Raw genomic sequence first — 23,474 nt, 5'->3', positions numbered from 1 at the left:
TACCATCTGGTCAGGGTTCACCTCCGCTGTGAGAAATAGTGCAGCTCTGGTGGATTCAGGAGAGCTTTCCTGCTCTCAACACAAAATACCGTCCTTGAAAGCGAACCAAGTTGAAATGAAGCCCTGGAGTTCGTTCAGCTCTCGGTTTGAAACTTTTTGTCTCTAAATCTTAACGAGCACTAGGAACTTTGTGTGTTGTAGCTCTTTTCACAAGTGTGTGTGTGTGTGTGTGTGTGTGTGTGTGCAAAATATGCATAGACTCTCAACACCAACATAACACTAGGAGCAAGCATGGTATAAAATATGTACACATTTCATTTATTGGCATACAAGTTTTAGATTGATAAAACATTGGATTTCAAATGAAAAAAAAAAAAAAAAAAACATAGAAAAGTTCAATTAACCGAACTCCAGATGGATAAAGTACGAGCTAAATCAAAAATGATCCATGAAACTTTATTTACATAATTAGAAATGAAGGTAATTGTTGCTCTTTTAGCTACAGCATTCAAAAATCTATACTTGTACATGTAGCTATTTCATAATTAAACATTACCAGCCATATGTACCACAGCATACTCCACCTTTTGTTAAGGTTTCAATAACATTTTATCATAATCTTAGGTTTTGGACACTTGTTAACAATAAGTGAACAAAGCCAAGACTGATTTCACAGTTAAGGCCAGGTCACACCAGAAAGTGCTGCAGCTAAGCTAATTCATCTGCACGGCTTTACAAAAAGATGTGGTTCTAGAAAACGGTGACTACCCGCAGAGCTGGTTGTTGAGCTGCTGTAGCTGGCGAGCTAACCACTAATTCTGGTCCTAGCCCAGGTGACTGGAGATTGGGGTCTTCCCTCTAAGTGGTCTGTTTAATCCCATTTGGTGGCATTTTGTCCACCATTTATTGTGCAATGAAACAGTTTCTGAAGGGGGAAATTCAATCTGTCAGAGCTAAAAGGTTTGCTAACGGTCATTATCCCATTAGCAACTGAGCTAAGCTAACTAAGTTCACACAGTTTATTCAAAAGACGTATTTGTACCATCGACTCTTATCTTGTAACTGTCTGCAAACCAATCTGTTTTTGTGGCACAGTCAATCCTCCGATAAAGGAGGTTAAATAAAAGTGAAGGGTGCAACATGGCTAAAAAGCTACGATTAGCTTCCTCCATTTTGGACTGTCTGGCTTTCCAAGGTCCGCACAGTAAAGAACAGTAGTGTGACTAATAACTAATGAATTTCAGTAATAATATTACAGTTACCCCCTAAAAAATATAACATCACTTTTTTTGGCACCCCTACTAATTTAAAATCCAACAATCCAATCACATCGTTGGATTCATTTTTGTAATTGTGGTTTAGAAGAAGATACTCAGCGGCTAGAAATATTTCATTACTTTGATTTTAACAAACAAAATTGGATTTTAGTAGTCAGTCTGAATTTTGGGGAGAATGGACACTATCACTTTTGTGGGGAGAAGCAGAAAAGTAATAACGTTACTGGGTTTTTTTGGTTAATGGTGTAACTAATTACTATTGGTAAGAGTAATGAGTAATAAATGTCATTTTTTAAGTAACTAGCCCAACACTGGTCAAGAAGGCTTGCTGGTGGACAACAATGCAAATCTGAAGGTCAAATTCACAAAAGCTGAACTCAACGTGAAACATTTGCTCTGATTTTCCCGCGAGTAATTCCACTAATTTCACTAACGATTCAGGCGGAATTAACTTAAATTGTTGCGAAATATTTTTCGTTTCCTAGTGTGACCGGGCCTTTAGACTTTAACAAAGGCAACATTCAAAGCCATTACAGGCACTGTCAACAAGAGCACTTTTAATACTTCGGTCAAAGGCAACGTCACAATATATATGCTTATTAAACATGAGTCAAAAATCAACAGTAGTCACCAAACACTATGCATAGCACAGTTTACAAAAAAAAAGTGAGCTTTAACAATATTACATGCTAAATACAGAGCGAGCACGAGTTTTGGTTTTTCAGAAATAATCTCTTAAATCAAAGACGTATATTAAGGTTAGAATCTGACAGTTTGACTGGAATGTTTTAGATTCTGACAAAGTTCAGCTGTCAGTTAAATATTAAGGTCAAACGCTACAAAGGAAACATGCAGGAAAGACGATAAACTACCAAGCACCCTTGCAAGAATACATGAATAAGAGTAAAGCAAACAAAGTGTGAGGTGTGGCACATGCAGCAAATCACACTAATAACCAGAGTTCTCTGTTGTTTGATTTAAATGATATCCTCAGTTCTGCCAAGACAATCACTTAAAGCATGGGTGTGGGTTGAATTCCATAGTCCTTCATAAAAATGTTACCCTGTGTGTTGGCTCCATTATTCAAAAAGGAGTGTCCGAAAAGAAAAGAAATATACAAAAGTTAGGAATTCCAAAAAGCGGATTTTAGTCCAAAATAAAGGATAAAATAATGGCTTGAATGTCAATACATTGTGTAAGTGAGTTATCCTTTTCCTTTCAAATACAAGCATAAAACAGACTTTAACCCTTGATTAATGAGTAGGGAGAGGGATGTCACTTAAGGATAAAATAATAGCTGAATAAGTGTCGGGTATGATATCTCAAACCTGGGACATGCACATGATGTTAGTGGAAAAGGGATAGATTGTAGAGACGCAGTATTAAGGGTGCAGGTCTGGGTGGTCCTCGGGGAGGTGGGCACTGGTTCTGGGCTGCTGCAGGCTCTATAGTTCCGCTCAGCCAAACAGCTGCTACAGAAACAGAGAGAAAACAGTTAGCGACGGGACACTGAGCGAGCAATAAATAAAGCCTTTTCACAACAGACGTTCTGATTTGTCATTAACAAGAAAAGAGTGTGTAACAATAATGATGACTGTTTAGGCGCACCAGTAAACCATGGCAGTAGTCAGCATGCACAGTTAACAGTGCCCCTAAAGTGGCTCACCCCAAACAGAATGCAGCCATTAATAATCTTAAGTACAGCGTTAGGCAGAGAGACTTCCACTTGAAATGACCATTCAGCTCTTACTCACTGGCTCGTGGTTTAACTGCTTTTCATCTTGTACTTTAAAAGAGTTCAACTGCTCTCACTGCTTACACTTTGTCTGACGCCTACGTTCAACTATTGACTGCTTCCAACTCTTAAACTGGAATAATCTGGCGATATATGTAACACGATAGGGGTTACCATTCAATATATTGCCATACTCTAAGCAAGGTGATATATTGCAATTTTTTATTTAATCTAATTTTAGGAAAGCTGTTAAAGAACACACCACTATATAGGCCTGTTTATTAGCAAGTATCTTACGATATGTATCACAATACAGGGGTTACCATTCAATATATTGTGATATATTGTTATACTGTAAGCTAGGTGATATATTGCTAATTAATTAAAAGAATACAGTTTGACAAAAAACGTCATAGTATAAAGAACACACCATCATATGCATAAAACCTTAACTTTTTTTATGCAACCAGAACAGTTGCGGTACAATATTTTCTTACACCCCTAACTGACACGTGACCTCCTTTCAATGGTTACATTTCAAATGCCATTTAAAATCCTAAAATGCTTCAACTGTAACTCACATAAACTGTAACTCCTCATACAACATCTCACATCTCAGAATGAACATTTTCAAACATTTTAACCTGTGTACATTCCCGACCAATTTCTCAGCAGAAGCGAACACACTTCTGAAGAATTATCTGGTTAAACTTACTTTTATTGCTATGAAATGCCAAGATGTCTGCCGGGACAGACATTTTGACTGATTATGATACTGGTACAACAAAATTCAGGGTTTATGTAACAGCAAACATTATCACATGAATACAGGAATGTTTAGTCCTGAGACTCTGGGTCACACTATCCTGAGATATGGCTCATAATGTAACACTCTTTTCCATTTTCATCTACAGGAAGTTTTTGGTGTATTTTACCCTTAAAGTGTAAATACATCTTACACACAGACACAGTTATTGAAGATTTATCCTAATTAACAGATCTGTTTGCTGGCTCACTATAAACAGAGAACTCAGTGAGATTACGTGGTTTAACACAACAATTTAAACTAAGCCGTCTCTGTCACACAGAGTACATTGCAAAACACTGCAATTGATGCTTGGTTTGTTGAAACAAGCATCAAATACAGAGAGCATTTATATTGCTGGTGTCAAACGCAGATACAGTTCTTTCAGGTTTTTTATGAAGAATGTGTAAATGCTGACCTAAGTGCTGTACAAATGTTCCCTGAATGCTTTATCAAATGTGCTTAAACACATTTCAAGGAAAAATGTCTATTGGTTTGGCCTGTAAAAATATTCTTGGCAGTTTAGGAAGAACTAATTTCAGACAATGAAAAGAACAACACAGTAATGATGAATACCATTTCTGCATTTGCCTTGTCCAACATTCCCCACTGACACTAAATATTCTCATGTGTGCAGCCTAATCAACAGGTTTGTTGGCGTGCTGTGGTCAGGTGGAGAGTGTCTACGTGGAGCCAAGCGACACCTTAACTGGAGCTGAATGGCTTTTGCACGAGATGCCAGGACACCAACTCCGTGCCATCTGCCTCTGAATGAATGGCTCAGCAGTCGGGAGCTGTTTGGGCCAAGTCTGGTTTTTCTACAGCAGTCATCCCCACCAGAGGCTGATCCATCACGCTGTTCGGCCCTCCGACTGGGAGGCTCCCAGCCAAACAAAAAAAAAAAATCCTGCTTTAAGCCTGCTAGGCCTTCAGCCATAACGGGGAAGCAGAGAGAGTGAGAGAGGACAGCTTGATAGATACGTGAGGAGGGTTGATACCAGCAGTTTTTTCTTTTGTTCTGGACCAGCTAGGGGCCAATAATAAGTCAACATTTCAGTTTATGTTCTAGCTAAAAAAGGCTCAAACAATTAAAACAAAATAAATAAGTTGGGAAAAAAAAACATACAAGGTTTTAACCCCGGATTTATTTTGAGCAGAGTGGAAAATCCCACAAAACTCTCCAAATCATGGACACTTAAAGCTACCCTATTCAATATTTTCTATGCAATGGATAAAGTCACTGTCATGTTAAAGGGATTTGTAGTTATGAACCCCCCAGAGAATAATCATCCAACTCTGCAATTCCATTCAGCTCTACAGAGCTTTTCAGCCTCTTTCAGCTCACTGTTTGGGTTATCTGGCCTGCAACTGTTACAGTTTAGCCTCACTGCCCTAATCTCTGTCTGTCTGTCATTTAGTGCAGGTACTGTACAAAGTTACCTACTCACTGGCCAACATAGCAGGTCATCAAGTAAGCTAATTAGCCAGAGACCAAAACTAAAAAAGGCTATTCTTTGACAACTTGTTCCCCATAAGAACTTTATAAGGTAATACTGTGTCAGTAGTTGAAACAAAAATATAGGGAGTATATAAAATAACAACTGAAGCTTTAAATCTGCGTTAACTTTGCTACTGATTTTCTTTCACCCGAAGTGGCCAAACTGTATTTACACATCCAGCAGCATTATGTATATAGCACTTATCTGGAGTCATGTTTCTAGCCACCTGATGAAAGAGAGTCCTCTTTAAGAGCTAACTAGTTGCTAACTGCAGTTTAGTGCTGGGCAGGTAGTGTATGCTGGGTTTTTTTAGTGCTTGCTGAGAGTGGTAAAAGCGAACCAAAACTTTAAAACTTACTAGCCTGCCATCGCCAGAACAATTTGCAAATGCAAATTACTCTGAAACCTCTCAGTCCGGTTTCAGTCCGGTTTCAGTTTCAACTGGATAGACCTACAGCCAATTAGCAAAGACAAAGCATGTGATTTGGCACAGTTGGTAAATGACACAAATTCCACAATTACAATCCTGTGTGAAGTACAGCAAACATATCAAAAGCTTCAAGTGCAGTTTTTCTTCTTTTAGAGAACGTTTCAACAAAAACTGTTCCACACCAGGGGCAGCCATCTTGGTTGCAACGGGCAATAAGATCGCGTTCCTCTGTACAATAACTGTATCAAACCTGCCTCATATTAGATAAACAGTTGTGATCAGCGTGACCAGATCCAGAATGGGTGGAAATCTGACTGAATGCCCAGATCCATCTGCCAGAGCAAATAAAGGCACTAGAACTCTGTGTAGAGATGAGGGGAACTACAGAGTTAGGTGATAATCTATGTGAAATGCATTGCTTGTAATAAAGAGTGCATAGTCATGTGATCCATTGTTTCGTATAAGATTACTGATTACAGATGCTTAAAAAACAACACTGGTGATACAGGAAGCTCTATCACAATCAAAACGTGACAGCTTAATGACGACTTAAAGGCCAATATGGGTTTTAATACAAGGCTGATGTCGGTCTGATACGCTGATGCATCAGACTAAGCCTGGAGGAGACAGAGAAGATACCCTGGCAGGATAAAGAGGCTGAAACACTGAGAAGGTTTGATATACTGTATGTGCGTTCAGTCTGTGGTTTACCCGGTCTTTGGCCATGGCAAAGTTCCAACGCACTTTTCTCTCAACAGCTACTTATAAAAGTCCTGGGTTTACATTCCTCAACAGGACATGTATATGTATCGAGGCGCTCGGCAGGAATTTCAAACGAGAAGATTAATCCCTGTATGCGTCTGTACGGTAGTAGGGCAATGGTTTATCCATCCACAGGGGTCTGTGGTCTCAAAAAAGTTTCCAAACACAACATTCCCCATAGGTAAAATATTTATGGGGTAAGTCTTACTCTGCCTGATGGTGATGTCTACGCTGCAGTGCACACTGGGCCCTGTCCAGCCTCTACACAAAGTACTTTTCAGTATGATCTGGGCCCAGCACATCCTAGGATGACACCAGAAAAATGAGCTTCCTTGCCTTATTCTGTACACAAGAGGAAAAGAAAGGATTTTCTGTAACAGAGACTGGAACAATTTATGGGATGAGATGTGCTCCTGAGGCAAAAACCGTGAGGCGTCTACCACGATGAAAGATCTGCAGACATATAAAAGCCATCTGTGGTTGACGATCACACTGTACCGTCTCACAATGTTTTAGCATTCAAACAAAAACGTTGCGGGATTGTACATAACTACCATGGAATGATAACTGTTGAGGAATGCTCTTAATGAAACAAATTATATAACAGAGTAAACAAGTAAAAGAATATTGTCTTTGCTGGAAAACATTTCCCAGAATAAGTTTCCTTCAAATCAATGACACGCCCTCATATTTTAATCAGATTTGGTGACTTGCTGTATGAGTTGGTCTTAGTAAGCTCTTCCTCTTTCCAGCGTAATACAATTAAGGGACAGGAAGGAAGATTGGAAACAGAGCAGTTTGGGGTTTACGCTGACAGTTGAGAAATTCTGCATCAAGGTGACATTGAACACATTTTAACAGATGAAGTTGCATGAATAATAAATAAGAGTATATGCAGGAATCCTAAACTTAAATTGTTTACCTTTTGTAAGACCCTTTTCATACTTTAAGACCTCATCGCCACTTGAAATGCTAACCAGTTTTATCAGTGACACACTTGAACTTAAATTTAGCATACATTTACACACAAGTTAGCACAATTAAACCATCTAAGTCTGATGATCCCTTGGACCACTGCATCAATGCAACATAATTCAGATAGGCGCGATGGTAACGGCCATCATCACTCGGAGGCCAGAAGCAGCTGAAGTAGGGGTCATTGTAGTAGCTTCAGCGGTGAGTCCATTTGTATGCCTGTTCCCCTGTTATTACCGGTTATTTCTCAAAATGTGCAGTGACAATGTGTCAGACCATCATACACAGTGTTCAAAAGATAGCTGCTGCTGAAAGGATGAGGTGGATGTAAATGATAATAAAACCCTGTTTAGGTTGTTTTCTAGCTAGCTAGCATACAGTCTTAGGAGTGTAAGAATATATTTGATATATTTTGTTAAACCTAGGGCTATGATGGATGTTACAGGGACTGTGATAAATAAAAATGCATCTCCCACTGTTCTGGTTGCATAAAAAAGTTCACTTTTTCTTTTTGATCGGATTTTTTACATATGTTGGTGTGTTTTTTATACTATGACAGTTTTTAAATATATATATTGCCTTGCTTACAGTATGGCAATATACTGAATCAAAATCTTATGCACTGTGATATGTAACCTATGTATCCAGATTTTTGCCAATACACAGTTCTGTACAACCTCTTTGGACAAATATGCATATTGAAATCCTACAATATATTGAAAGCTTCAACACTTAATGCTTCAGTAAAAGGCATAAAGGAGACTTGTACTTTAAGTTTTAAGTTACTATGTAATCATGTGGTCCTGCATGGCTCTAACATTGTACCCAGTGTACAGTTAAGAGTAACCAGTGTATGGCTTCCATGGTTGCTCAGTAAAATTCTATTTAGGCCATTCACTTGAGAGCATAAACTCATGAGCTATACTGAAGCAGCCTTATGTTATTTCAGTCTCTCTCTACCTAGCTTCACAGTACTCCCCTCATTCCCCCTCAGACACTGTCCCGCCTATCACATTAAAATGCAGATACAGTGTCTATGAAAGGAAAGGTTTTTGCACTGGAATCCTTCCTTTTTATTTATAGTCAGAGCAATGGATAGAAGAAAACTCCAAGAGCTGTGATTGGAAACACTGCTGCTGTCTGTCTGCAGCTCTGTACTGGATGGTACTTGGGCTTTGTCAAAATGTTTCTGTTCTGAGAGATGGACAACTACAAAATGGGGCTGAGTCAGACCTAGTGCTCAAAGTGCAACTGAACCAGTTAATTAATTCTTCTTCTTAAATCTTGCTATTTCTGTCAAGGAAAAGTATGCAGAAGAATATGAATAAAAAGAGAAAAATTGAATAGAAAGTAAGAACCTATGACGAAATGTATTTAATTTTCAATTAATAAAAACTAACAATAATGTGACAGACGCCTAAAGTGAATTAAAACACTAGGCTAACAAGTGTATTTGTTTATTCTCCTAAATACTAAAACTGTATACTCCATTGCCCAAAATGTCTCTCGTTCAGAAGTTGATTTATCTGTTTGACCTTATCCACTACCATTATATAAAGCACCTTGCAGTCTGTCTCTGTCAGGAATGTCAGAAACAGATTAATGGGCTAAGTTCATCTACAATCCACTGAGAGGTAGACAAGAAGCAGCAACGAAACAGCTGAGACAAACTGTGAAAACAAGCAGGCAGCACGCTGACATTTACAAAAAAAAGCAGAGCTAATGTGAATACGGATGTAACCTTAACACTACTTTGAGTTGCTGTTGGTATTGCTTTGTCAAATATTCAGTAAATACGAACTGCTGACTGAAGAATCAGCCTAATTAACAGTATAAAATATGAGAACAGTAGTATAGAGTGTGTGTGTGTGTGTGTGTGTGTGTGTGTGTGTGTGTGTGTGTGTGTGTGTGTGTGTGTGTGTGTGTGTGTGTGTACAGGGTTTATTTATGGCTGATTGTAAATGCATACAAGTGAGACCATTTCAGCAGATAAAACATGTAAGTAAGCTTGTAAGACAAATCCAACCAGTATCTCACTGCAGGACGAGCAACTCTTTCAAACTGAGGCCACGAAAGCCGACTGTGCCAACTCCTCCAATATGAAATGAATGTGGTAGAGGCCCGGCGGCCGGCAAAGTAAACAAGGAAATGGGCTATTTGAATTGAAATGTGATAATTGTTTGATTACAGCTACTTAAAGACATGTAAGTGCAGTGAGCGTGCTGTTGTGCTGAAAGGACACTTAATCACTTTTCGGGTTCGGCTGCTGGGTTTGGCTCTGGTTCATGAGCTCTGGACAGCAGTACTCTAATAGTACTTCAGTACTGTACAGCTTTCAGTGGAGTTACTGACAAAACACTGAGCGCCGTGCAACAATAAGTTACAAAGTCAGCAGAATGATCCTTTAAATGCTCAAACAGGCCTCCTGACTGTAAAACTGTTTGCTGATATTACTCACAGATGAAGGGGCTTTAAACTTTGATGTGGGATTTTTCTTTGAATGCAGAGGAGGCATTCTGCATGAAAGCAATAGCACACATAAAGAGTGAACCCTCTTTTATTACAGCTCTTTGGCTCAAGCCTTTGTCTTTGCAATACTTTCCAAAAAATTAAGAGGAAAATGTCTGTTTCAGAATTGGAAAAATGTATCTGTACGCTTTCCAAGTTATTTCTTGTGTTGTACATACTTAATAGCCCAGCACCAAACCGGTACTAGTAAGAGAAGTCCTCATTATACATGGAATATTAATTATGAGACTCACCGTGGCAGCTTTTATCTGGTCAGGCTTCTGTCTTCAAAGATGGTGACCTCAATCTTAACAGGATTCAGTCAAGGAAAAGCATATGAAGCAAAGTTCACTTGACATTCAATTAAAGCCAACTGAATTCTCCTCACTTTGTACATAAGTAACATAAACTATAATGATACTGCAGCCATGCAGTGCATATTTTTCCATTTTTGGACATGTTTGTGGAACAGCGTCTGCAGGCTTGTGGGTGGGTGCTTCCCATGGCAGTAACTGACGGGCATCTGAGGGTTTGAATTGCATGTCATAGCCCTGTAAATCAAACGAACACTGATACAAGATGTTTATGTTTCCTTTTTTCAACAAGCTCGCTCGCTTTAGCAAAACTAGACTAATGCTAACTTCCGCTTTCTGAGCCACAGAGAGTGACCAGACTGACCCAAGGCAACACGTACTTCTGAAACCTCCGTACTCTGTAATTCCAATTACAACTAGTAGCTAACATGCACGGTTCTTACAGTTCTTTAAAGGTCCAGTGTGTAACATTTAAGACGATCTATTGTCAGAAACGGAATATAATATTCATAGTTATGTTTTCATCAGACTTTACACTGATGTTAATATTCCAGAATTCCAGCCATTTAGAACAACTACCAGAAACACGTATTAAAAAGCCATATAAAAGCATACATTAAAACGTCAATAAAACACAAATGCTGTGTCTTAAAGACACACAACTGTGATGACAAGCTAAACACATAACTGTGTGAAACAGAGGGGGAAGAAAGAGAGGTTTGACTGACAGACTCTGGTCGTTACAGTAAATGCAGTGAGGGCGGCTAAACTCCTGTTTACACAGACGTGTAACCGCGGCTGCATCTCTTCCTCCACTGTGCTGTGTGATCGAATGTTCAGTTGACAGCTCTTTTCAGCAGGCGGCAGGAGAGAAGCACCCGCTGCTGCGCTGATCGTTTGTTTTTTCAAAGTTTGTTAATATTGAACAAGTCCAAATTGCACCAAATTCGACACTGCACGTCCTTACATCCCCAGAAATACACCCACCAATGTAAAATCGATTAGATGAACGGTTGTTGAGAAAGGCCAAGAAAACACGCACGCACGCACGCACACACACACACACACACACAGACGGAGAGTACTCAGTGAATATCAGTGACAGCGGAGGCCAATCAAATGTTTTCATAATGAAAGTCTCCGTTTAAGTTGTCTTTGCAACATATCTTATAGGTCACACAATACTAGGCTACTTAAAATGCTATTAATGAATATTTGTATTTATCATCCTGTTACCTTAGAATAAGCCTTTTCTACAGATGCCACGGGTCGCCTTTCACGGAGGCCTCCATGTTGAACTGCCATGTCTCAGTAGCCCAGAACAGATGAACCAAACACTGGCTCTAGATAGGGCTTTGTGCGTTAGTCACACATTTTGTGGCCACTGTAGTTTCCCCATTGCGCATAGAAAGTCAGGGTGACGCACGGGAGTTGCAATCTGCAACTACACCACTAGATGCCACTATATCCTACACACTGGTCCTTAAAATCACAGCTGGGACGAAATGACAACAATGCAACCCACTCAGCAGGTTAACTGCTTGCTAAGTTATTTTTTTTTTTTTTTAAAAAAGGTCTCAACCCCTCAGACTTGGAGGGAATTGTGAATGCTCAGATGGCAGTATTTAGCAGTCACATCATTAGACAGTTACAAATACGATCATCGTGTTACCTTGGTTCAAATGTTAAAACAACAGTTCAGGTGAGACATTCCTGTCAATCTCCCGGTGCTCCTGTGCCAAAGTCAGCACAGCAGCCCGACAGTGTCGGAGAAATAATCCAGATCACTGTCGACCCTGTAAAATCATAGGCAAGAGGGGGAACAAAGCTCAGCTGTGAACAATTTCAGTCATATTTTGTTATCCCTAATCTCCCATTGCCGCCCAGTTACAATTAATTGGGATGTTGAGTCACCACACACACACACACACACACACACACACACACACCTGGTACAGCCAGGATGTTGGTGCACCCGCTGATTTTATGCAGATGCTATAGATTACATACTAACTTTTATCTGGTGTTTTTACAGGGTATCCCTACATAGCGCTGGATTTCCTGTAAGCTGCCCGGACTGCTGCTTTCCATTTTCATTCAGCAGTTACAGGGAAAGACGCGGTGGGGGCAGAAGGCCTGTAAATCACCAAGTCTATTAGGTCATTGTGAAAGCTCCTTGTTCTACTTAAGGCTGTGGTGTGATTACATTCACATTTCCTGATCTCGGGTATGCTTAAAAAGTTAAACTTACCCAAAATACTCAATATATCATTCCTCTTTCCCGTACATGCTCATTCTCGCATAACAAGGTTGTTTTTTTTATTGTAAAAACATTGACTGTGTTTCTAATTTGTTTGTTAGGTTGGCAGTCTGAGTTTCAGTCTACTATTGTGTTTCCTCTGAAGTACAGAGTCAAATAAATGGCTTCAATTCATCTATTTAGTGGGTCATTGTTCACAGTTTATTTAAAGTTAAACAAGGCTCAAGAGTTAAGGCTGTGGAAGGGAGAACTAAGTATTTCCTGGCTACAACAGACACTGAAGAGTAGGATACAACTCGCAGGCCTCTCTCGATGGGATCGGTGAGCAGGAGGCCTCGTGGTGCGTAGATCTTGTCGTTCTGCTCCTGAATGTACTTTGCAATCTTCTTCAAAACCTAAAAAGGGCACAGCAAACACACTCTCAGATCTTTCATGGACATCATGTTCACTGGTGTAATTATAACTGTGCATGTAGACACAAGAATCTCAATCTCTTACTTTAGTATTTACACAACTCAAGTTTTCATTTTCAACTTTAATACTGTTCTAAAAAGATCCTCCATTTTTCTGTCTACCCCATGCTAGCTTTGTTTTCATGCCATCTCTCTATCTCTCTATATCTCTCTTCTCTCTATAAAGCAAGGAATCTCTGTCTGTCTGTGTGTGTGTGTGTGTGTGTGTGTGTGTGTGTGTGTGTGTGTGCGTGTGTGTGTGTGGCTCAAATATCTCTGCAGATCAGGATCAGACTGACCTGAGAGTTTCAACATGGCTACTGTGTGGTTTAAGGGTGTGCAACATCGGCTTTGTTCGGACTACAAAGATACAGTTAATAAATTATTTCATAAATTATTTAGAATTCCGCTAGCATTACCATAGCCACCATAGCCACGTGCGCACCAGAGCCAATCACTGCAGAGCCCTAATGTGTAGTGATTGAGATCCTGACCCACCAAAGGAGGGAGGACAGACAGGAGGACAGACGCTTCTCCACGTACAGCTGTGGTATTTTTTTTCCTCATGTAAGTTTCCAAAGACAGTTACAGTTACTACGTTACTGTTGTTTGGTTTGTGGGACATTTCTCTTTATTAAGTTGAGTGAGAGACCTGTGCAGTTATCAGACTGTCCGACCGACACGCCCTCGCTCCTGCGTCCATGATACTACCTCCAGAGGAAATTTCCCCCCTCGCCGCATCTGAAACTTTCACACAGAGGAGGGTGCGGAGAATTGGCCTTGCTAAAAGCCAAATTATATGAAAACACGATAGTTATCAATCTACACATTTCACAACAAACCTAAATGTCCCTGACGTCCCAAACACAACCTCATTTGGCCATCCATGAAAAAGCTACTTAACCTCCTACTTTTCTATAGCAATACATACTTCCTACGGGCACTGCACTAGTGAGACTAGAGCTGGATGTCGATACATTTTTGTTACTGAGAGAACTGTATCTATGCCAATTTCATCTAGACAATGTTTTTGCACGTTTGCTTGTGTTCAGAGGACATTTCTAATCACACTCCATAGAGTAGTGTTGTGCTATGGATGGTCACATAAGTGTAGATCTGGCTAGGCAGGATCATGTCATTCAAATTCCATACACTGTTACCGGTAAGAACTGTGCAGATTTACCACATTTGCCAGTTGTATGTACATAATGGGCTATTTGATGAATATAGCTAACATCAGTCAACTGATATTATATTTACTTTTAAGACGTGAGGTGTAAATGGAGGTTTTTTGAGATATTGCTAATGTTTGAGCATTGCTGTGACTCCGTCACTGAGCACCACTTTATTAGCTGCAGGAAAAGACTGAGTTGAGTTCCACCCAAATAACACTGAAAGCACAAAGCTAAAGATTTGTAGGTGAGTTTTTAAAAGGTTTACACATTTGGCTGAAACAGTCTAGCACATTACCTAAATAAGTCAAAACTTCCCGTCACAATTTCTTCATTGTAACACTGTTGCTCTTTTTCCGAGCAACAGTGCAAAACCAACATTTTTGCTTGATAACTTAATTAAAAGATTCAAAAATGAACAATACTGTTGAAGATTAATTATCTATCAACTAATTGTCATCCAATCATTTGAGTTAAGTGTTAGTGCTCTTGTTTTTTCTATAGTAGGTACTGTTGCTACCTGGAATCAAACTAGCCAATCTTTGTCTGACTAAGTAGGCAACCAGACGACCCATCTAGCCAAATCCACCACATTCTTGAGCTGAAAAGTTGAATAACAGACTCTGGTTTTTCTCTGGTAACGACCAGTCCATTTAAATTGCATGACTTTATGAGCACTCATAAAACCCAAACTAAGCCAAATGTTTTTATCCCAGTTCACTCCTGTCCACTAAATGACAAATTCATAGAACAGGAAAGGACCACTGACATGCAGATCCATTTCAAGTCCATATGAAGTGGGCCAAAAGGGATTTTAGATGTGCACAAATCATATTTATTTGCGAGCTCTCATAGGTCATAAAATTATTTGATTTACCGCCAAGCTAAGAGCTTCCACACAGCAGCAACACAACTTCTTAAAGTACTAATCCATTTCAGTCATCTCCAATGTCACCCATACACTCTGTCCTTAACATATCTACATGCAGAGGCCAATGCACGACCCGGGATCTCTACACCCTATTTCTAAAATGGATGGTCATTATTAGGCCTGCGTATCACTGGACATTTGTACTACTGCCCATATGCTATATAGCTGTTGGAGTCTGGGGTCTGGTATAATACTAATTTTTATTAATGAAATAATTGAATTAAATTGAACAGAAGAAGCCAAACTTCTGAAACGTTAAGCATGACTCAACACAAGCAGCTGAACAAGAACTTTGAATAAAATAGATCAGAAATCAGGAACTATAGAATCTGACCAGACATTCGGTTTAGTACAAAACAGCTTTTAACACTCTATGCTACAAGTGTCCATTTTATTATCAAGAACTGTTAATATGTTCCTTAACTACCTACTTTTAATGGTTAGGATGAGCCATCGGTGAGAGGAAAAAGATTTTTATGAAACAAAAACTAAATCTTTATGATTTTATTGATGAAAAATGTTCCCTTGTATGTCCCCTTGAGGGACAACAAAGATCTGAACTGAAATACATTTTAAACATAAAACAAAATCCATATGTATTTTTGTTTATGAGAAATGACCACACAAAATGACAGATTTTTATGAACCGTGACTTCTCTTCCTATGTGCCTGGGTTATCATCCCAGTAGCAGGCACTCTGCCAACAGAGCTGGACCCTGAAGCTAACCGCACCCTACGGTGTCAGGAGCCTGCACAAGTGAGCAGGTGATGAAAAACTAAATGACAGCAACAGCGGGGCTTTGCAGAAAAACAGGTGGATATTTGGACTACGTTTTGCTGTGAAAAGAGTGTACAGCCATGATGGGAGAGTAGCAGAGTTATTTTTTTAAGTTTGTTAGGATTCGCAAATGATAAAATGATTTCTGACATTTCAGGAAGACTAACTACAGTTTTGTTAGTTAAATAATGAACCACCATATCTGTGGTACACTACAATGAAATATCTTACACTGTGATTTGTCTTATACTGCAGGGATTCAAGATGGGTAAGTGTAAATGTTGTACAAGTTATTACAGGAAAGGAGACCTCCTTATTGAAATGAACTAGAGACAAGGCATTTAATGTGAAAATCCACTAAGCTTTGCAATGAAATAGTAGTCCTAAGATTACCACCTCTAATCACTTTTTCTACACAGACACACTTGAGTTGGGAAACAGAATGATTAGTTCTCTAAACTGAGAAGCAGCAGGCGGGGTGAGATCAACATGTCTGACAGCTGATTCATGTTCTGACAATCTAGTTCTTAAATGGTGATGTGTCGGTTCATTATGTAGCTGTTATGTTGTTGCCCAAATTGGTTGGTTGGAAACTAACCCTAATGTATGACTCACATGACTACGTTACTACGTTATCTGTTTGTTTGTCAGAATTGGGTTTGTGTAGTTTGGTTTTTGGTTGATGGGCTTATGGGATTTACTGTTGAAATTTTAGGAAAGGGCTCTCTGAAGTGTTCACTGAGGCTGGTCTTGGGACGCCTCTAACTACAGGTAGCCACTAGGTGCTCCTGTTGGTAATAAGCTGATTGGCACTCACTGATGGTGAACTGAAGGTTTACTGCACATTGAATAAGACATAGCCAGAATGTGCATTTTCTTCCACCGTTGCTAAATGTTGATACTGAAACTGGATGAAAAGATCATTCCAACCCCATTATCTTGTTAGATATCATTTATATATCACATATTCAAGTGTGATATCATTTTTGTCATTTTGACAAATGGTAATTTATACTGATTCTTACTTACTTAGTCTTAATATCGTTTCTGATGGTGTGCTTACGTTGGGTTCAACAGCCAAGGTTACATCTTTGTAATTTGAGACACTGTTTATGAAACACTGCATTCTGTTTTTAATTCAAAACACCTTGCATCTGGTAATTCATTCCAATCACATTGCTCATAAAGCTAATGCAAAGTTCACCACTGGCTTGGGCGCATATGCCTCCCAAAACTGCAATACCCCGACATAAGCAGCAGGAAAATCCCTTTTCTCTAAAGATCTAAAAAGATTTTGCTTTAAATTATTTCCACATAAAAGTAAGATTTTATAAATAACTACTTCTCTGTGTTTACTGAGCAAGTCATTCATGAGATTAAAATTGATTTAAGTCCTTGGCTAAAATGTTTTTGACAAATACTTCATTGATGACTACAACATAACTAATATGTTAAGAGTTCTTGTTAATGAAAATTGAGTAAAATGATTTAACTTTTAAGGATAATGAAATACCACTAAAAATCACACAGACTTTTGATTTTATGAGCAAAATTAAGACTGACTGCTGAGCAAACTGTGTGCATCTATGCAGGTGAAATGTCTCTCACCTTCTCATAGTGAGTCTCCATACACAGGAAGATGGTGTACGCTGTGAGGCAGGCCAGGCAGCCTTCAATATACGACTGGCTTCCCAGCTTCTCCGCTTCAGCATACAGGTTATTCAATGTCCGCACCGTCTCCTCAAACTGCTGTTTGTCAATCTGGAGATGGGAAAAGACCAAAGGGGTTAAAGTCATTAGACGAGGCCCAGAGCCAGGTGTGTGTTTGGACAGTAGTGTTGCAGGAGTGCTTTCTGCCTCTGTTGGGATATTCGAGTGGAAACTGGTCTTATTAGCAGCAGATCGTTTTCTCCCTTTCTTTCCATCTCTAGATAAACGAGAGGCTGAATTTTCTTGGACTGGTCATACATCAAGGGAATGCTGGGCCTCCTTCCCACATTGGAAACACCTCCTGGAATTATTAGGATGCCATGGCCATATGCTCTGTGAATGTTTTCACTTAATAACTGACGGGACAGACGCGCTGAAAGTCGGACACACACAGTGACAACCCAGAAAGGAATCTTTATGGTTTCTCCTCTCCAGTGGTACAGGCACACCTTGAAGATAAAGAAGCATCTCTGCTGTTCTGCAGACAGCTTTTGGCACACAGAGTGGTTGATAATCAAACCAGCGTTTCTCAACAATTCCTGAAATGACTGCTTGCTGCAGGAAAGACTGATGGAGGGTGGAGAGCTGCTGGACTCGGAGGCTGTTTTGACTGGGGTGTTGACACTAGTCCCATGCTGGTGTCCAGAATGGATCTTGTGATCTCTCTTTGATTTTAGGGGGGGAGAGAAGGAGCCTCCAGACCAGACGAGGAGCTAGCCAGGGGCCTCCTGAGCCTCTGTAAACCCTCCAATGTTCTGCTCCCTTGTGCCCGAGGAATGCAACAACAAGCTCCAACACATCAGTGGTCTTAGGCGTGTTTGGTACCCGCCATTGAGAGCCTTTGTTCTCCTTCTCATTTTCCAATTCAGAGGCTACAATTCAAACCACATTTCTCCGCCTGAGCATCTTTCCATTACGTCTTACGCAGCCATATTAGCATTACAAACATGTTAGATGAGAGTGCATGGCTGAACAGGGTTTACAAATTCAAGCGTGGAAGAGAGGATATTGTCTTAATTGTAACTGTCACTAAATATAATGTGAACCAAGGAAATAAATATTAGACACAGATCAGTGAAAATTGTCAGTTCTTAAATGAATGATACTCTCTTGAATGGTTTGGCAATCTGGCTGCCAAATACATTTAGAACACTGAGTGCTTTCACAGTTCTTTGGCACAGCTCTCCAACAGCATTAAAACAGGAAAGAGCTCCCAAAAATAATAAATCCCACAGCCTAAGATAATTGTCTGCAAGAATGTGATGTTACAGCATGCAAACTTCTGCAAAACAAGTCCTGAACTATACGGCTGGGGTAAACAAATGTTGGCTCAAAGAACACGAGGTTAATATGTTCTGCAAACATCCTCACAAAGGGACACAAATGACTGTCCTTAAAATGAAAGCTACTAACCAGCTTGGCTTTTCACTGCATCTTTCATAAACTGGGTTTACAGAAAAACATTAAAAAATATATGTGGAAAGAACTTTTTATGATAGGGGACTTAAGCTTTTACTTCCTGGAGGGGGGGGTGGGGGGAAGCATTCTCCATTTGTCCAGCAGTTCAGTGTGTTTGTGTGTGAGAACTGAATCCTACCGGAAAACATGGGAGACCACCCAATCAAGAGGGAAGTGCCAATAAACCACCAGTGAGTGGTTTGAGTGTTGTGAAGCTGCTCCTTTCATGTGGTGCGTGCATTTCAAAACTTAAGCTTTCTGTCCTGCGAACTCTGAACTGTTTTGCTGGCACCGTCTTTAATGTGGCGCGGAGGCTGCTCAGTCTCAGCAACCTGTTCTTCCTCCTCCGCATCATTACCGATGCCTGCTCTTAACCCACTTCCACAGTGTGGTCACATGAGGACAAAGTCCAGCAGGGTTCCTCAGTAGACGCTGCTGATGGTGTTCTTCACTTTCGGATCCGTGTTCGCATTGATTTTAGCCGCCGTTCTGGTTCCAGTGCCTAAACAGCCGCCGTACATCCGCTCAATGGTTTGCTAAGATAAAGGCACCATTTAAGCAGCGTTTTGTTCAACATCAAGTTAAATTATAATGTTTAATTCATTCTCCTTTTTTTCCATTACTCCATATGCAATAATGGACATGGGTGACGCATCTGTGGGGCAGCACCCAAGCTTATATAGAAGAGGCCTTTACCCAAAATGTGCCTATTTAGTGTGGCATACTGACAAAACACTTTACAATTGAAACTTAAAAGAAAATTAAGTCCATCGTAAAACACATAGCATTAAGAAGATTTTTGTAAAAAAACTCCCAATTACCACCACTTTGTCTGTATAAAATATAGAGATGAAATGTGATGTTTTATTCCAATTTCAAGGCTGATTACGTCACTCTTCTTGTTTTGTTTTGCAGGTAATACAATCCTTAATACTGATGCTCTCCCTCTCATTGAGGTGGTTAAAAGACTTGACTTAAAGCCTTTTGCCTTTGCTGCGTGCACCTTGAACTATGTGAAGTTATGCCAGAAATCTCTACTTCCACTTGGATTTCCTCTCATAGACACGTAGCTCAGGTGAACTCAAAAACTGAACTAGAGGGTTCCAGATATAAGCCCTGGGAGGGATCTAGTGACTTGGTCCAGGGTGTCTCTCTGCCTTTCACAGTGCATGCTGGGAAGGTTGCCAGCTCTCCCTGTGACTATGAATAGGAAGTGGATATATAGAATGTTTTGCATGAAGTGTAAAATGACTACATTATTAAATCCAGTTGTTACAACGTGCAAAAAAATAAAATAAAACAATATAATATATATATACTGTTTCAATCATGTTATAATCTTCTTGCATTGGTCATATTGACCAGCCCTACACAGGATTATTCTTTAAACCAGTCTGAACACCAGTGTCAACTCACCCACAAGACAGGACAGAGGTCAGGGAAACATGTCTGAGTGTGTTAGTGTGGCTGAAGCTGTCATTCTGAAGAACACAATGAAGAGGTGTAACCTACCCTGGTCTCCAGCTCAGAGGGGAACTTGGTTTGGAACTGGCACACAGTGCCGTTGGTGTAATCTCTCTGAAGGAAGACTTTGGCAGCGATGGCTGCCTGCTGCCTCATGTCCTGTAAGCTGTGAGTCTGTGAAGAAAGGAGGTAACAATTGAAACATGGTCAGTGAATACACTGAGTATGTTTCATTTACAGTTCTTTATATACTATATACAGCAGTTGGAAGTGCCACTGAGGGGCTTTCACACAGTGTCTCATTTATGTCTGTAACTCTTCGGGACAAATATAAACTATCAATATATAAAGCACAAAAACAAGTAAAATCACTTTACATGTAAACTGCCTCCAGTATAGTTTTCTGCTATATTTGTGTGTATAAATAGTGAAACAGTACAACCTTAAACTGTATTATTGCGTATTTTGACTCCAAAGATTTTATATAGGTCTGTGTTGTTTTTGTTGTATTTTGGGTTCCTGGCAGATTTATAGACATGAATTTATAGACACAGAATGATTAGAAGGACTTACAGCTGACTTTAGGTTAGGCCTGTTTTTAAAAAGTGCAAAGACAAAGATGAATGTATAGAAATATATTGAAATGAACTTTGATGCCAGAGGGCTTCAGTTCTATCTCCTATCAGTCTATTGGTGTAGGAATCTATTGCACTCTGCACATAATGTCTGTCACAATCTTTATCAATGACATGAAGACACAGTCTCAACGAAAAGAAAAAACTGCTAATGGAACAAGGAAGGGGTTCGGAATAAAATGATGTCTGCATTCCTTTGAGCTGCTTCAGTTCCTGGGGCATATTGTCTCACTGTCACAGTTTACTGAGACACTACTGAGAACACAGTCAGAGTCATTAATAACACTTGTGCTGTCGCTGATGTTCACAATGCCTGTTTGTCATTTCTGATTTGGAAACCAGGTGATGTTTCCCATTGAACTTAAATACCCTATGAGCACCTGGCATGGATTCAAAGGACTCATTCTCCTTTCAGCACCAGACCATCGGATGTCCCTGTCTTTTGTCTCCACGGATGGGGCATTTAAACACTGGTTCTGTTTGAAACTGTTGTGAAGATCTACTGCGACCAGCTATCCTCACTAACAGTACCGTCTCTAACCCGTGAGTAGATCAGGTGTGTATGTTCTCCTCCCTGGAGCCAGTGCGTACACACACACACACACACACACACACACACACACACACACACACACACACACACACACACACACACTGTATGTAATGAGCACTCATTGAACGCAGTCCCCACACTGCGGCACATACGAGTGGCCGTAGAGGTATCCTAGCTGGTTAGCACTTATGGAAATGCTGCTAGTAAACGTTAGCAGTCAAGTCACCGACCGCCCAGTGAGCTAGCAGGCTAACGCGGCTCAACGTCCCCGCTGTGTTCCTGTCCGGCCACCGTTACTCCCACAGCACCAGCACCGACTGCGACACTGGGAATGAGGTCTTCACACGCCACTGACGTGTGAAACAGAGTGGGAATCATTGTTAGCTTACCTCTGCCATGTTGGACAAAATTTCTGTTTATCTTCCGCTAGCAGCGTTTAGCATGTACTACGAAGTAACCTTTCCGGGGGAAACTTTAGCGAAAGAACGAGGGTTCCGGTTGCAGACTACCGTTCAAACAATGCGGCACTAACTTTTTTGTTGTATCCTGATTCAGTGGAAGCAGCGTTGGAAAGGACGTTGTATCAGTCTTTACCTCCTTGATATTTTCATTGTATGCTATTAACTGTTAACTATTAATGAGACTGTTAACTAATAACCCGCTAAGCACAACTCTTTTTTGCACAGTACCTTGAAACATTGCACATGTAGACTTATAAACAGTATGTACATACTAGTACAGCATATAGTGAATGTATTTTTTATATTTTCTTCTTTCTTATTCTTTTTGATTATATTTTATTCTTTCACTACTCTTTTTCCCCTACAGGGAATCACTAAAGGAATATCTTATCTTATATTTTTGTGCAACACACGCATTGTTTTTATCTTATTTTATCTTCTATCATCTTATCTTATGGGAAATATTTCATTTCCCCGCAATATTTACGACAGCTTCAGATTAAAAATGTAAAAATATAAAATATAAAATGCAATGCAATGTTAGGGTAAAAGCAAAATGCTGCCTTCGTGTTAATGCATTAGTTTTAATAATCTAATGATGTAATTATTCTGATTATTCTGGCATTTTGCATGCATAGTGGGACCTTTTACTTTTGTAGTAAATTATGCTCATAATGCTTTTGTACTTTTACACAAGTACAATAATACAAATTAAATGCAGAGCTTTTACCTATAATGGAGTATTTTTAGAAGGTGGTACATGGATCTGGATACTAACTCCACATAGATCACTGTTGTGTGGTTATTGCAGAGTAGACTTTAAATGTCATCCACACTTGCAACTAGATGATCATGCATCATTGCAGTTTTGCAATACATCAATGTGACTTTAATAACACTTTAAATCAGACATGATTACTGTGATGGATTACATCCCTAGCAATTGTAACAACTCTATTAAGTCTTACAATTTTGCAAGTTGCTGAAGTTGAAGGCACTGAAATGAATGAGCACCAGTAGCGGCCTGGAAGATAGGAAGAACACAGATACACATCATTTTAAAATGGTTTGAAATTGGATAAAGTATTTGTAGTAAAACATGCAAAAACAGTGCTGTCCTTTTAATAAGACATGACCTTTATGTGTCTCAGATGTTGAAGTCTGAGGACAACACAGGACTTAGTTTGGGTTTCTGTTTCCACAACAGCATTAAGCCATAATACCCAAGAGAGGCAGATGTTCCTGGCCTTGGACCATACAGACCCCAAAAGCCACAGTTGTGCAAGCAGATACAT

General features: G+C 39.8%; 1 protein-coding gene across 2 annotated transcripts; it reads right to left on the bottom strand.

The window, feature by feature from the left end:
- Positions 1-297: 297 nt before the first annotated feature.
- LOC127375811 (golgin subfamily A member 7) lies at positions 298-22,220 on the bottom strand. Of its 2 annotated transcripts, none has more exons than XM_051422101.1 (6): positions 22,108-22,220; positions 20,579-20,704; positions 17,507-17,659; positions 12,859-12,960; positions 10,246-10,298; positions 298-2,749 (listed from the first exon to the last, which is right to left on the bottom strand). In XM_051422101.1, exons 1-5 carry the CDS (start codon positions 22,114-22,116, stop codon positions 10,257-10,259), a joined length of 432 nt encoding a protein of 143 aa, XP_051278061.1. In that variant the 5' UTR covers positions 22,117-22,220; the 3' UTR covers positions 298-2,749; positions 10,246-10,256. The 2 variants fall into 2 exon arrangements, with proteins under 2 accessions (XP_051278061.1, XP_051278062.1); XM_051422102.1 differs by having other exon boundaries at positions 298-2,746.
- Positions 22,221-23,474: the final 1,254 nt, after the last annotated feature.

Source organism: Dicentrarchus labrax, unplaced genomic scaffold (genome assembly GCF_905237075.1).
Source record: "Dicentrarchus labrax unplaced genomic scaffold, dlabrax2021, whole genome shotgun sequence".
Lineage (NCBI taxonomy): Eukaryota > Metazoa > Chordata > Actinopteri > Moronidae > Dicentrarchus > Dicentrarchus labrax.
Note: the sequence above shows the minus strand (reverse complement) of the source record. Positions and strands in the feature narration are given on the sequence as shown.

Bases quoted from the DNA above. Each gene is read 5' to 3' on its own strand.
- LOC127375811 (XM_051422101.1), bottom strand. The intron at 12,961-17,506 runs GTGAGAGACATT...TGCCCTTTTTAG, and splicing joins TGGAGACTCACTATGAGAAG to GTTTTGAAGAAGATTGCAAA. The intron at 10,299-12,858 runs GTATCCTACTCT...AATCCTGTTAAG, and splicing joins TCGAGAGAGGCCTGCGAGTT to ATTGAGGTCACCATCTTTGA.